This window comes from Urocampus carinirostris, chromosome 4 (genome assembly GCF_059441175.1).
Source record: "Urocampus carinirostris isolate Australia breed hairy pipefish chromosome 4, RoL_Ucar_1.0, whole genome shotgun sequence".
Taxonomy (NCBI): Eukaryota; Metazoa; Chordata; class Actinopteri; order Syngnathiformes; family Syngnathidae; genus Urocampus; species Urocampus carinirostris.
In genome coordinates, this window is record NC_142352.1 from 12,906,586 (window position 1) to 12,920,235 (window position 13,650).

Below are 13,650 nucleotides of genomic sequence, written 5' to 3' on the forward strand. Positions count from 1 at the left end.
CCAACGGGTGGTGGTGCCCAGTAGGTCCAGTGCATGCCGTACTTTAACAGGGCACTTTGAAATGTTTCTTAGTTCAAGGATTACGTGTCAATTACGGACATTTATTATGGGCCATGCAAAAAAATAAGGTAGCGTTTTTCAGTGATAAGTTGTAATGAAATTGCAAGCTACATATTGCAGTATATCTTACCCAAAACCTATATGTGGAGAAATTTGTCTCTAAAACCAAACTATTCCCAATTTGTTCAAGATCTACTTATCATACGTCTTAATCAATGCGCACTTAAGATTTTAAAACTCATATGTAAATCGCAGATTTATTTGTCGTTCTACAAAATATATGTATCATACTTTTTCTTTAACTGGTACTAGAAAAATTGGAAAGCTGTCTTTGAACGTCCTTAAAAGTACCGTAATTTCCGCACTATAAGGCGCAGCGGGTTATAGGGCGCACCCCGAAAAAATAGTTTTTGGTCCTATTTTTGACATACATAAAACGCACCGGATTATAAGGCGCTACAATGGGAACGTCGACAAAACAGTCGGATAGTTCAGTCAAACTTATTACCCCCTTAACATTCCGAAAGCTTGCAAAGACGCAAATACGTGTCGAGAACACGTGCGGATGCGGTGTCCGTACGATGTCACTCAAATGCATCGTTCCATCATTCGGAAGGTTAAAGTCTTCGGATTCAAGAAATGCCAACCATTCTTTAGTTTCTATTTTCTTTTTCGCTCGCAACTTTACTGTATATATGACAATAAACACTTGGAATTGAGTTTAATCTAAAAATAGACACTCCATTCCATCCATTATCTGCACCACTTATCACAGAAACATCAAGTTCAGTCTAAAACAATATACAGGGAAAATATATAGCCGGAGTAGCTCACCGAAGTCGTTGTGTTCAATAATAATGTGCAACCATGGTCCTCTTATATCCGTGAGTGTAGTAAATCCAGGAGAGTAAAATATTTACAAATACAGTACAGAATAGTAAAATACTGTTTTCTCTATGCCGTCAACCCAACATGCTATTCACATTCATCTTTTTCGGCCAATTGCAGGCTTTGTTTTGCCCTTTTAGCCTATGCCATTCTGTAAATGATAAAAAGGATCCGCCCCTTGACCTCCGAATAACTTTAGCCAATAATGATCGATTCATCTGATGGTTGACACGCCTTTTTTGGCCAATTTCAGGCTTTGTTTTGCCATTCTATCCAATGCCAGCCTGGATATGATAAAAAGGATCCTCCCCTTGACCTCCGAATAACTTTAGCCAATAGTGATCCATTCAAATGATGATTGACACATTGGTTAGCCAATGAAACGCCGGTAAATAAATCCCAGCATACACCGCGGACTACTTGGCGTTCGGGGGAAAATCTAGTCGGCGGCTGCAAGTTAGTTGCAAGACTTTGCGAATTAATATTGATCCATAAATAAGGCGCACTGTATTATAAGGCGCATGGTCAGCTTTTGAAAAAAATAAAGGCTTTTAGGTGCGCCTTACAGTGCGGAAAATACGGTACTTCAATTTTGCCATTAAAAGAGGTGTACAAACCCTTTTTATATATAATAAGAGCTTAATTATTTTTTTAAATCAAAGATTTTGCTGACGTCTCTACCAAAATGTTTTGTTAGTTAATTTTCTGTCTTCAATCATCCTTAATGTTGGTGTTTTGGGGTTCTCGTTAAGGGGTTATTGTGGAGAAATATTTCCAGTCTGATTCCAAGGACTTGGTTTTGGAAAATAAATATAAACATTTTTGCCTATTTTTTTTTTTTTACTGTATGGGCTAAATCGTTAAATTACATTTATGATACATCAGAGTAATCTGTTATTCTGTTAAATACACAGGTTAAAATGACAGAATTTTGATATATCTGATTCATTGATTAATGGATGATTATAATACTTATTTGTTGCAGCCCTAATTGACATCCACTTTGGAAAAGAAAAGCACATTTTTATGCCTTATGAGTAAATGCATTGCGTTATATTTTTGTATGTGCAGGCTGCTGGTTTTGGGTTTGGTATTGCCATCTCAGGCGGGCGAGACAACCCACATTTTCAAAGTGGGGAAACCTCCATTGTGATATCTGATGTTTTAAAAGGAGGTCCTGCAGAGGGTTTATTGCAGTAAGTTGCCATGACAGTCCTGCAATATGTTTGTATCTCAGTCACGTTTTGAATAATCCTTATTTCTCATTATTCAGAGAAAACGATCGTGTGGTTATGGTGAACGCAGTTTCGATGGACAACGTGGAGCATGCGTATGCTGTGCAACAACTGCGCAAAAGTGGCAAAAATGCAAAGATAGTAGGTTTCAAATCCTGAACATATTTTTTGTGTACCTTGTTTTAACTGTTCTTAATGAAAAACGTCCAAAAGGTATAATACTTTAAATAATCTGATGCATGAAAATGATTTTTGGTTTCTCCTATGTATTTTAAAAGTTTAGAATGTCACATGAAAATGAAAGTGCAGTTATCTCGTGTTTATAGTCAAGTCATGTTTATTTGTATAGCCCTTAATCACAAAGAGTCTCAAAGGACTGCACAGATTAAAGACTATTGCAAACTATTATTACAGACTATTATGACACCATCCACTCATCTAAAACCTACATGAGGGCAAATAATACACAAATTTTCAACATGAAATATAGATTATTTATATGCTATAAAGTAGAAGTGTGACGTTAAAATACATTTTTTCATGTGTGGTCCCTTCTCAAGGTTTCATTTTCCTCATGCGGAGGTTTTTGAGTTTTTCCATGCCCTCATGTAGGTTTGAGATCAGGGGATGGTGTAATAATGGTCTGTAACTTATAATAGTCTGTAGTTTGCAATAGTCTGTGATTTTTGCAGCCCTTTGAGACTGGCCTTGCTGGGCATTATACATGGTGGGTTGTTTGGGTAGGAAGCCATTAGGCCGCACCAAAGAGCCGTTTGGCTGCATGCAGCTTTAGAGCCGCTTGTGCACGAAGGCAGATGTTAACAGATTCATTTTTTATTTATTGGTGGTGACTTGAAACGAAACCTAACAAAAAACACTAGCAGAGAAAGAACAATCGTCACTTTACTCGTAGGGTTGCCAAAAGACATGGGCTTATTTTATACTCAAAATACACTGATTCCAGTGTTTACTTCGGAGTAAAATGTCTGAGTCAGGGCTTGCCAGAGACTGGTGATTCCATACATTTTGCCAGGGGTTGTATTTCATAGAATACCTGTGTTAACCGTGAGTACTTTCAATCCTTTAAAACCAACTTCCGCCTTTCAGACTATTCGAAGGAAAAGGAAAGTGCAGATCCCCGTTTCTCGGCCAGGGGACAGGGAGACCATGTCAGAGCATGAGGAAGAAGATAGTGATGAGGAAGATGGCTATGAGCCTCACAGTGGTCGTGCTGGAAAAAGTGCCTATGTTGGCGCAAGTGGGGGCACGAGCAGCAGCAGCCGGCGACCCGATCGCGAACGTAGCAGCAGCGGAAGACGGGATCACAGTGCCTCGCGGGAAAGGAGCGTCTCACCTCGCTCTGATCGACGTTCACAAGCCTCTTCTGCTCAGAGCAGGCCTTCCAAGGTGACCCTTGTCAAGTCGCGGAAAAATGAAGGTGAGCAACAGAATGTCCACCCAAACGTTTCAAATTGCAACATGGAGTAAGATGCAAAATGTTTCACAGGTGTTAAAGAAATATAATTTTGCTGTGCTATACAAAAAAATACTTTAGATGCATAGTTCAGCTTTCAGATTTCTAACATTGTTTTGTTTTGTATTTCCACTTCGAAAGTAGAATATGGACTGCGGTTAGCCAGCCACATCTTTGTGAAGGACATCTCGCCTGAGAGCCTTGCAGCTAGAGACGGAAATATCCAGGAGGGAGATGTTGTTTTGAAGGTAAGAGAATAAAGAGTGATTGCTTGAAGGTGTTTGCAAATGATTTAGATAGGTAGTACATTGTTAATGCAAGGTGAGAGAAACCAAAACTGTATTAACTTAATCGTTTTTCTATGGAAAAATGACACATTGTCCCATTGTAATCCCTGATGGTATGTTGCTTTTGATGCAAATTCATTATCAGACAGTCATATCAGATAAATGATAACAAATTGATTTATAATGTATTTTTTAATTCTTCATTGCCCTGTAATGAATATGGATTATAGCTTCAGTCAAGATTTGCCCCAAAACCCTTTGGATCTGATAGTCAAGGATACAATAGACTGGGAATAGGCTTCGATCTGGGGAAAATTTGGGAAATGGAAAATGAGGGATAGTCATCAGACTATTAACAGTATGTGTTGAATCTTAGCGGTCACTTGGTGGGGTGACCTTTACTACTCTATTTATGAGTGAAAAAGGGTGCCGGGGTTATCAAGGGACCTTGGATGTTGGTTGGACATAAGTAATCATTGATGGGGGAACAACAAAAGCCTGGTATCTGTTCAGGCTTATAAAGCACTGGGCAGAAACTGGGGGTACAGCGCAACAGCTGGTATTTAAAATATCCTTGTATTGCAAGCCATCGTGTTGCTTATTCAATCCTTTGCGGTTTACTCAAATGTTAATGCTGCACATTAATATGTCATTCAATATTAATCACCCATCTATTTCCACACCAGATCAATGGCACAGTTACTGAGAACCTGTCGTTGATAGACGCCAAGAAGCTGATAGAGCGATCAAAGGGCAAGTTGAAAATGGTTGTTCAGAGAGACGACCGAGCCACGCTCCTGAACATACCTGACATCGATGACAGCATTCCGTCAGCCAACAACTCCGATAGAGATGGTAAGATAACCACGTGGCTCGGAAAATGCAACAATAGACTATTGCGATTTTTGTTGTTGTTCTTGTTTGTGGGACAGATGATGTTTTAAAAAGGGTTTGTACTGGTGCTTGAAATTTATTGAAACTGCTTTCCAAGCATTGAAGAGTGCTAAAATTTTGAGAGAAGTACTTATAAATGCTTGAAATTGTACCCATGTTTTTCAACAAGTCTGCTTAAAACTGATGCAGACACTGGTCTCTGGTAGCTTCTTCCCTGATTAACAGTAGCTGGCATTAGTTTGAATGGCATGCTCCTATTAAGCATCATCGCCCCCTACGGGTCGTGTCCTAGAGGACGGTTGCACTATGAAATGTGTTTTAGTGCATGGATTATGTATCAATTATGGACATTCGTTGAAGGCCATTCAAAAATGAAGTGTTTCCCTGTGGTAAATTGTAATAGAAAGAACTTCCTGCAACTAAAAATGTAAAGTACATATTACTATATTTTTACCCAACACCTACTGTATATAGGGAGAGCTTTGTTGCAAAAATATTTACACATGTATTGTTCGGATTCACAAATATATTCGCGATTTACTCAAAATCTAAAATTAAAATGTCTAGATAAATGCACATGCAAGATTAAAAATTGCATATACATTTGTTGATCTGCAAAATATATGATTTGCACCGGATTTCTTCTTTTAACGGCACTGAAGAATCTGGAAAATTCACTTTGAAAGTCTTTAAAAAGTGTTTGAATTCGGCCATGAAAATCTTGGACAAACCGTTTAAAAGAGCTGGGCAGTGAATATTTTGATTTTAAAGCTCACTGAACAGTTTAATGCAAACGAATGTAATGTGATTTTTAGATATTTCAGAAATACATTCACTGACATCAGACCATTCCAATCGTTCCCGCGGCCGGGGTCGATCACGTTCACCTGACAAGAACGAACCATCGGATCATCTCCGGCTCTCACCTCGGCAGATCACCAATGGAAGGTACAGGACTAATCAATCGCAAACTACTGATTTAAACGTCTGACACTTCTGCCACTCCCATTCCTTGCAATATATCCATACTACCCCTGCTGCTCATATATCCATCACCCACTTCCACAGGTAAGTTGCTGACTGGCCACTTCTAATACATAAATCGCTAGACAAAGACATAGCATGCATGCATTGCACAAACCATCAAATCCCTCATGGAGGCACTGATGCTGTTGTAAGGCTTAGTTTTTGAGAGCAAAGCTGAGTTGTTTTACTATTATATATCAGTCCTCGAAGGACTTATTGAAGAAATCAATATTCGTCCCAAAAATCGGTGTGATTTGTTTTTCTCTAACAAACCCGAACACTGCCGAAAACAGCCGAACGCATGGCCAAGTGAGATGAAAGCATATCTTTGCTACTCTTGCCCTGTTGGGAGGCATCATTTCGAGAGATATTTTTAGTCAGACGACACGTTTTGGGAATTTATTGTGATTTATGCATTTTGTTAAATGTCCCAAAATATCTTGACATTGCTGTAAGTTAGATTTTGTATTGTGTGCACCTTTTTCCATGTTTTTCCGCCACTACCAGCGTGTGGCACTGTGAGAGGTCCCCCAGCATCCACCCAGAAGTAAAAAAAATCTGCTTCCTCTTTCTAGTTAGTGTGTAAACATCATTCCTTCACCTGCTCGTAATCTCACTGCTGCCACGAATATAGCGTGTTGTTTTGTGTGGGTAAGGGATTGGTCCTCGTTCATGAAAAAATACTCAGAAACTTCTTTGAAGACCGGCAACCTTCAGCACCCATTTATTGTAAACACACCAAACTCTCGCGCTCTCCTATACTCTCATACCAACTCTCGCGACATTCGTCTCCCTACTGGCATCCAGCTCAGTAGCCTAGATGGTAAGGCGCCCGCTTTGAGACTGGGAGGTCGGTGGTTCGCGCCCCGGCCGAGTCATTCCTAAGACTTAAAAAGTGGTCGGCGGCGCCCTCTGTTGGCTGCGGCTGCATCGGCTCGCTACAACGGGTCAGGTGCAATCGACATTTCGTTCTGTGTACATTGTTACACAGAATGACAATACAAGGAAATTATTATTATTATTATTATCATTCATGCGCACCTAAAATTCTACGCCTACACTATCTCTAGCGTGCTAAGAACTTTGACATTTTTATCGTTTAATATCTCGTGCATCCATTCAATATGGTTGGTGTAATGTGTAAAGAAGAGGCGAGCAGTTTCTTTTGAAATTAAAGTGGAATAAGAAAGCTTGATGCAAGGGATTACTGTACCCCAAAAAAAGGATGATCCTCCTGAGTTGTTATTGTATTTTAGACTGTCATAAAGCAATTTAATTCTACCGTTCAAAGCAATACATTAAAGATTTGGGATTTAGTATCTTGTACCAAGAACCATTCATCAAAATATTGCAAATGATCTCAGTAAAATGGTCTAACCGAAAAGATGGATATATTCTGCGGTTGTTCATTGTTTTGTGCATTAGGAATCATGATTAATTAAATAAAACCTTTTTTATTAGGAAAACTAAATATTTCCAAATTTTATTCTATTATTTTCAAATAACTAAGCGTCTTTATGTCAGAAATTCCAGACAGAGAAGGATGAAAACTAGACATGGTTCTGGAAAATTATCAAAATATTTTTTTGGGTGTGTGAGCAAAAATTAACAAAAGGTCCAATTTTATAATAGGAATATGAACATGGTTTATTTCCTGTGCCTCTGTTGACTAACTTTCCCTTTCGGGCAAGTGATTGGGAGCTAAAGAAATATCGGCTTCTCTCATTTTCTGCCGAGCGCTTGAATAGAAAAAAACGTCACTGTCACTAGACTGTGACGTAAGAGAATGTTTTATTATCTCTACCGTTTCAGGAGGATAAAAGGAATTTGACATACTTCCCACAGTGCTTTGCCCGAGGACAGATGGTTTGCTTAACCTGATTGGCTGCAAAGCTTAGAGGCATTCTTTTCCTTTGGACAAGATATGCTCAGGGGTTTAGACTGGACCACCAAATCATTTCAAATTCCCTGCATGTACAGAATCTTCATTTGGGCTTGAATTTTATTTTTTTAATTTTTTTTTTTCTGGTGTAGGAAATCGTGTTTTCAGGAACTTTGATTTCAGATCCTCTTAATTTGTCATGGTGCAGCTTATGCAGGCTTGTGTGTGAGTAATTCTCATTTTGTTGTTGTGGTCTCTAAATATTTAAAAATCAATTAACTGCAAAAATGTTTTATTCATATGAAAAATGTTTTCAGTTGTATTATAAATACGTTTTGAACATTTCTCTTGTGGTGGTGGTGTTCAATTGTGGTGAATTAATTTTAATCAGTGTCCCTAGTTTGCTCCAGTTTCAGTCTTATATTTCATGCACAGCATTCATCATTAGAATGGAAGAGGGCAAATATAAAGTGACAGTGTGCATTATTTTTTATTTCACCACCTCTTGGTGGTTCAAATTGTTTTTCATTCGTTGAATCAAAAGTTTCGATTCAACTAATAGAATTACATGACCTTTCATACAAATAAGCCCTTTTTATTAAACATTCGCAGAGAAATTTGCATTCATTTTACATATGGTGAGCCTCACTTAGAGGGACCTGAAATATTTGTCCCCTATCTTTCTGGAACAGGTAGACCTAAACCTGTCCTTTTCTCCTGTGTTTTCTTTCTTTTTTTTCCGTTTTTTGTTTCCTTTTTTCTTCTCTATTTCCTTTTCTTTTTTGTTTCCCTTTTTCCTTTCTTTCCTTTTTTTCTATTCCCTTGTTGTTTTTTCTTTGTCCCCTTTTCTCTTTCGTTCTTTTACATTTTTCCTTCATTCCTTTTGTCTTCCTTTTCTTCCTTTCAATATTCTTGATTTCCCTTTCTCTTGCTTTTTCTTTTTACCTGGTCTTGTGCTTTACACTATCCATTTTTGTTCGGACTTTTTCTGTTTTTCTCTTTTTTGTTCATTTTCCTTTTTCATTTTATTTTCTTTTTTGTGTATTCTTGTGGTTTTTAGCACTTGTTTTGCTGCTTGCACTACCCAATAACATCTGTTGGTCAAATATTACACGCCGTCCCTTTGAGCAAGTATTTTTAAATGTACTGTAAAACTGAATATTACACGTGGCACGATTATTTCTACCATCTACCTGAGGGCTTCTTTGTAAATAGACGGCAGCTCTACGAAAATCTCATGAATGTTGTACTTGAATTTGAACTTGACTGTGCTTGGAGTAACAATCCTGAGCAGAAAGAATTGAGATATTATTATTAGTAATACTAAATATTTTAACGTATTCTTATCCATTAATGGCAGTCATTTAAGCAGTTTGTTGTATCTGCTTTTTGTAGATTATTTTTTTAAAGGCTCTTAGTACAGTTGAAGTGTTGTTCCAGCAGGCAGTCATGTGATGGGATTGGAATTCAACTATTGTTTTAAGTAGCACAGCCCATTCTCTTTAGGCCTCATGCATCGCTCTTCCCAACCCCCTTCAGCACCACCCAACACTCCCTTTTAATACAAATAGACACACACACGCACACAGACACATGAACAAAGTTGTCTTCTAGGTTGGGCCGGTTGGGGAGGGGTCTTACTCACTGTCTTCGCCCAAAGAAATTAGATTTTCATTCTAGTGATTGTCTTTTACTTTTAACTAGGTTTATGGTAAGATAAAAGCTTAATTTACCTGAGAAAACTCATTTTATTTGGCTATCTTCATTTCATGGAGATGTCTATTTTGCTGGTAGGTGCGTAACATGTCAACCTCAAAATGGGAGGGAAACCTGGGATAGCAGATAATGTGTTCGCATTACTGAAAGCAGTAATTAGTTACAGTTACTAGTTACTCTATTTGAAATCCAAGTCTGTTACCACCCTCCCCCCAGGTTACTGACACCCTAAAGTAGCGTGTTACTCCAAAAGTAACTGTCTAGTTACAAATAACTGCATACACTCACATAGAAGCTTACTTTCTAAAACTGCTTTCAAATGTTCAGTATTTGTGAAGGTGCTCGAAATCCTTCAAAACGCTTTGTGAATTAAGGATTAAAAAGTGCTTGAATTGTGCGTGAAGTGCTTGGAAATTTTGCCGACACTGCTCTCTGAAATCTTCAATTTGCCATTGCATTTCTTCTTCCCTCATAATGAACAGCAGCTGGCATTAGTTTGTATGGCGTTTTCTTATGAAGGGTCATCCCCCGTAGAGTCGCGCTGAAGAGGACATGTGCATGCTAAACTTAAATAAGGCACTATAAAATGTGTATACCTGCAAAGAATACGTATCTGTTATGAACATTTGTTTTGGGGCTTGCAAAAAGACTGAGGTCGCGTTTCCCAGTGGTAAATTGTAATGACACAAACTTCCTGCATCTGAAAATGTTACTTCATAGTCTTAAATTTGGCTTGTATGTAAGTATGTACCGTACGGAGAATATCTCCATGAGGAAAAATTCAGCAGCCTTGTACTCTGTGCTTGAGACGGTTCCAATGTAACTGTGTATACTTGGATTTTTTAGGTACATATAAACACGCCCACTCTTTTTTAAAGTCGCTGGCGGATTGAGGGTTGTATGTGACAACATGAACGAAGCATGAATGGGCGGTTATCAGAGGACATTGTATTTCATAATATGCCTTTAATACGTAGCGGAGTATCGCACTCTGTTGTTGGCAGTTGAATTACAAAATGTTACAGTTCTCCTTACCGAGAAAAGTAGTTGCCTTTCTTTAAATTGTAACTCGTTACTTCCAACACTGAATCTATTTAATCCAAATTCTGATTTGAATGACTTAAATAATTATAGTGTTAATACTGATTATTATTTTTTTTATTATTAAAAAGTCAGAGGGAGGTTGTATGGAGTAGCCTGTGGAAATAATGTTTTTATATTTAGTTACATTATTTCATTTATTGATGGTGCCAGTTCTATGTGTCATTAGTCCATGGATGTAACGTTAAAGATAATTAATCATGGTTGTTTATTTTAGACATTCTATGTTGGTTCTGTTTATTGAGCTGTGTTTAGCCTCTTCAATGTCATAAACACCAAATTCAAGCCTTTAACACCAAATTATATTACCTAACCTTCAATTTAATGATTCCATTTTAGTTATGTTTTGTTGCTCTGTGTGGTTTCTTTGTTGCAGCCATCGAAGTCGAGAGGAGGAGAGATCTAAACCAGGAGTTATGTCCATCCCACTTAAAAGCTCCGATGATGGGGTTTTGTCTCAGGGCAGTGACCAAACTAGCTCCAGAGATGACAAACATTTACCTCCGCTGCCTGGTACATGATTTTTCCTTGTACACCTTTGAAAGCTTTTTATGCTTTTTGTTGTATGTCTTTATAAGAGGGGGACATTATTTGATGGAAATAAATATTTCTCTGAAGCAGAGGTCAATAAATGAAATATTTATCTTTTATTGTTAGCGTTCCCAAGCATTTTATTCTAGGTATCGTTTTTCTCTTTTCTAGGGTCGTTGTTGATATATTTGTCGACATTCTTACAAGTTCTTGTATTGGTTTTCACAAATTATTCTGTATTTGAATTGAAATTAAAGTAATGCTCTCTTGTCCTGCGAACTGTTCATTTTTAACACTGCCTTTAAAATTGTAATGCAATATTGTTCAGTGTTTTTTCAAGTTACAACATTTTAGAGCCCAATAACAAAGGCTAATCCAATATGTTAGATGAAGGTACTAAATTATTGCTTTAGAGCAGTGGTTTTTAACCCGGGTTCGATTAAACCCTAGAGGTTCGGTGGATCAGTCTCAGGGGTTCTTTGAAGCCCGTTACAAAGGTAGTTGGACAAATTTGTTCGGTTTAACTTTGGAAACGTTCCCTTTCTTGACAACTATGTAAGTAAGATTGACGATTTGTCTAGAATTAGTAAGATTTCTGCACCCATTGAACTGAATCCAGCAATTGGCACGCACTTAGACAAGCTTGATACTTCTGTTCATGGGTGAGACGGCCATTCACATTTCATGATGAGGCTGCACAAGTCAATGATTCGTGTCTATGTCGGCCTGGACATAAAAACAACAAAAAGGAACAGATTTTGCTATGAAAATGACATGGGTGTTGCAATTGCCAAGGTAAAGCCATGCATACCTGAACTGCTCTTTTAAAGGCAACTGTAAATGTCACACTGAGTTGCAGTTTTGTAATTAATTATGAGTTCATGCATGTTTTTTTTTTTTACCTCCATAAGAAAATAGGGTTCGGTGATTGCTCATATGAAACGTTTGGGTATCATAAGCTACCATAGAGTTAAGAACCACTGCTTAAGCGTACAGAGTGTAATGAATGAACGAACGTTAGACCCGCTTTTGACAGTATATCAGGTATTTGTCGAAATTCCTACTCTGTGGTTCCCGTTATAACCAGCTCCTTGTTGTGCTTTTGCAGAACCAAAGCCTGTGTATGCGCAGCCTGGTCAGCCTGACGTAGACTTGCCAGTCAGCCCCTCTGATGCACCGGTGCCCAGCGCTGGTCATGACGACAGTATCCTCAGGTCAATATCTTCTGCTCAAACATGAATCATGGCAGTCATAAATCACCTTCCTGTATGCTGATGTTGGAGTAGGGAACCTTTCCTGTTTTACATGTCTCCTAGTTTCATATAGCTTATGAGGGAGCTGTTGAATGGGGTGGGGTGTGTTGTTTGAGGTGTCCTTAAAAGTTGAAGGTAGAATATCTTCACTATTAAGTATGCCCAACTGTGTTCAATGAGCCCTTAAAAAATCTCCCGCACCTATCTCCTTTCATCTTTCAGCAAGGCTGATGTGGCTCGGAACACATTAGAAATTAGAAGTGCTGACTTTATGCTCCTTACTGCAGTTTTTTGTGAGTGTTGCATGAACCTGGTGAAAGTAAGAAAAGGCCCGTTTCAAGTAAAGTCGAAACTTTAACCCAAACCCTAAGAAAGATGAAGAAAAAAAGTTTTTCGAGCGTCCCAAAGAAATGCAGGCACCTGCACGCGCAACACAAAGGAGAGTGAGGCTGCAACGATGACAAAAGCCGTAAGACGGCATCAGCAAATTCCTAATTCCAGACAGTATCTTTTTAATAAGCTTTGTTGGAGGAGGAAGACATGGAAAACAGGCTTGGTTATCGCTTCTGATATCCAAGCTTAGGTTATGTGTTTAATGTGAAATGTACAGCCATCCCCCAGCCTCAGATCATCTTCCTCCCTATACCTCCTGCCGCCTCAGTTCCATGAGGAGCAGAGCTTTCGGCCGCTCAGCCCCCAGGCTCTGGAACTCATTGCCGCCTGACTTCTGAAATTCTGCGACCCTGTCCACCTTCAAATCGGGACTCAAAACTCACCTCTCCAGACTTGCCTATTCTTGACCACATGCCTCACACACCGCCCCTTTTAACTATAATGTATTTTATTGGCTATTCATTACTTTCTTGTTTTACTCCTGTTTTACTCTTCGTTTATTGTTGTGTCCTACTCATATGTACAGCGACCTTGGGTGTCCTGATAGGCGTTTCAAAATACAATATATTATTATTATTATTATTGTTATTATTATTGTTATTATTACAGGTATGGTCATAACACATTTTTCATATCTTAAAATAATATGCCAAAGAACAATATCTGTTACTATTTTAGGCAATTCTTTCTTTACAGAACAATTGTTATAATTGTAAAGAAAAGTCCAATGTTAGATTCTTACTCTGTTTAAAAATATTGTCCTTTAAAAACACAGTCGTAGGCTAGCAGTTATGAGGGATATAACCCACACTATGAGGAATTTCACTATATGAACCTTACAAATCATTTTAGTAATGGAAATATGTTGCAACGGTTATCAATGTAAATAAGCAGGCTCACATCACAAATT

General features: G+C 38.3%; 1 protein-coding gene across 12 annotated transcripts in view; it reads left to right on the forward strand.

Moving 5' to 3' along the window:
- Nucleotides 1-13,650, forward strand: part of tjp1a (tight junction protein 1a) — a 224,543-nt gene that overhangs the window by 173,864 nt on the left and 37,029 nt on the right. For 6 of the 12 annotated variants that reach the window (XM_088333674.1, XM_088333678.1, XM_088333679.1 and 3 more), the window contains 8 exons: nucleotides 2,020-2,144; nucleotides 2,222-2,324; nucleotides 3,291-3,621; nucleotides 3,799-3,905; nucleotides 4,631-4,799; nucleotides 5,654-5,786; nucleotides 10,940-11,076; nucleotides 12,203-12,308. In XM_088333674.1, the coding sequence (XP_088189800.1) occupies nucleotides 2,020-2,144; nucleotides 2,222-2,324; nucleotides 3,291-3,621; nucleotides 3,799-3,905; nucleotides 4,631-4,799; nucleotides 5,654-5,786; nucleotides 10,940-11,076; nucleotides 12,203-12,308 (1,211 nt within the window). The remainder of the gene's footprint in view (nucleotides 1-2,019; nucleotides 2,145-2,221; nucleotides 2,325-3,290; nucleotides 3,622-3,798; nucleotides 3,906-4,630; nucleotides 4,800-5,653; nucleotides 5,787-10,939; nucleotides 11,077-12,202; nucleotides 12,309-13,650) is intronic. The other 6 variants (XM_088333675.1, XM_088333677.1, XM_088333685.1 and 3 more) reach the window with 1 other exon arrangement.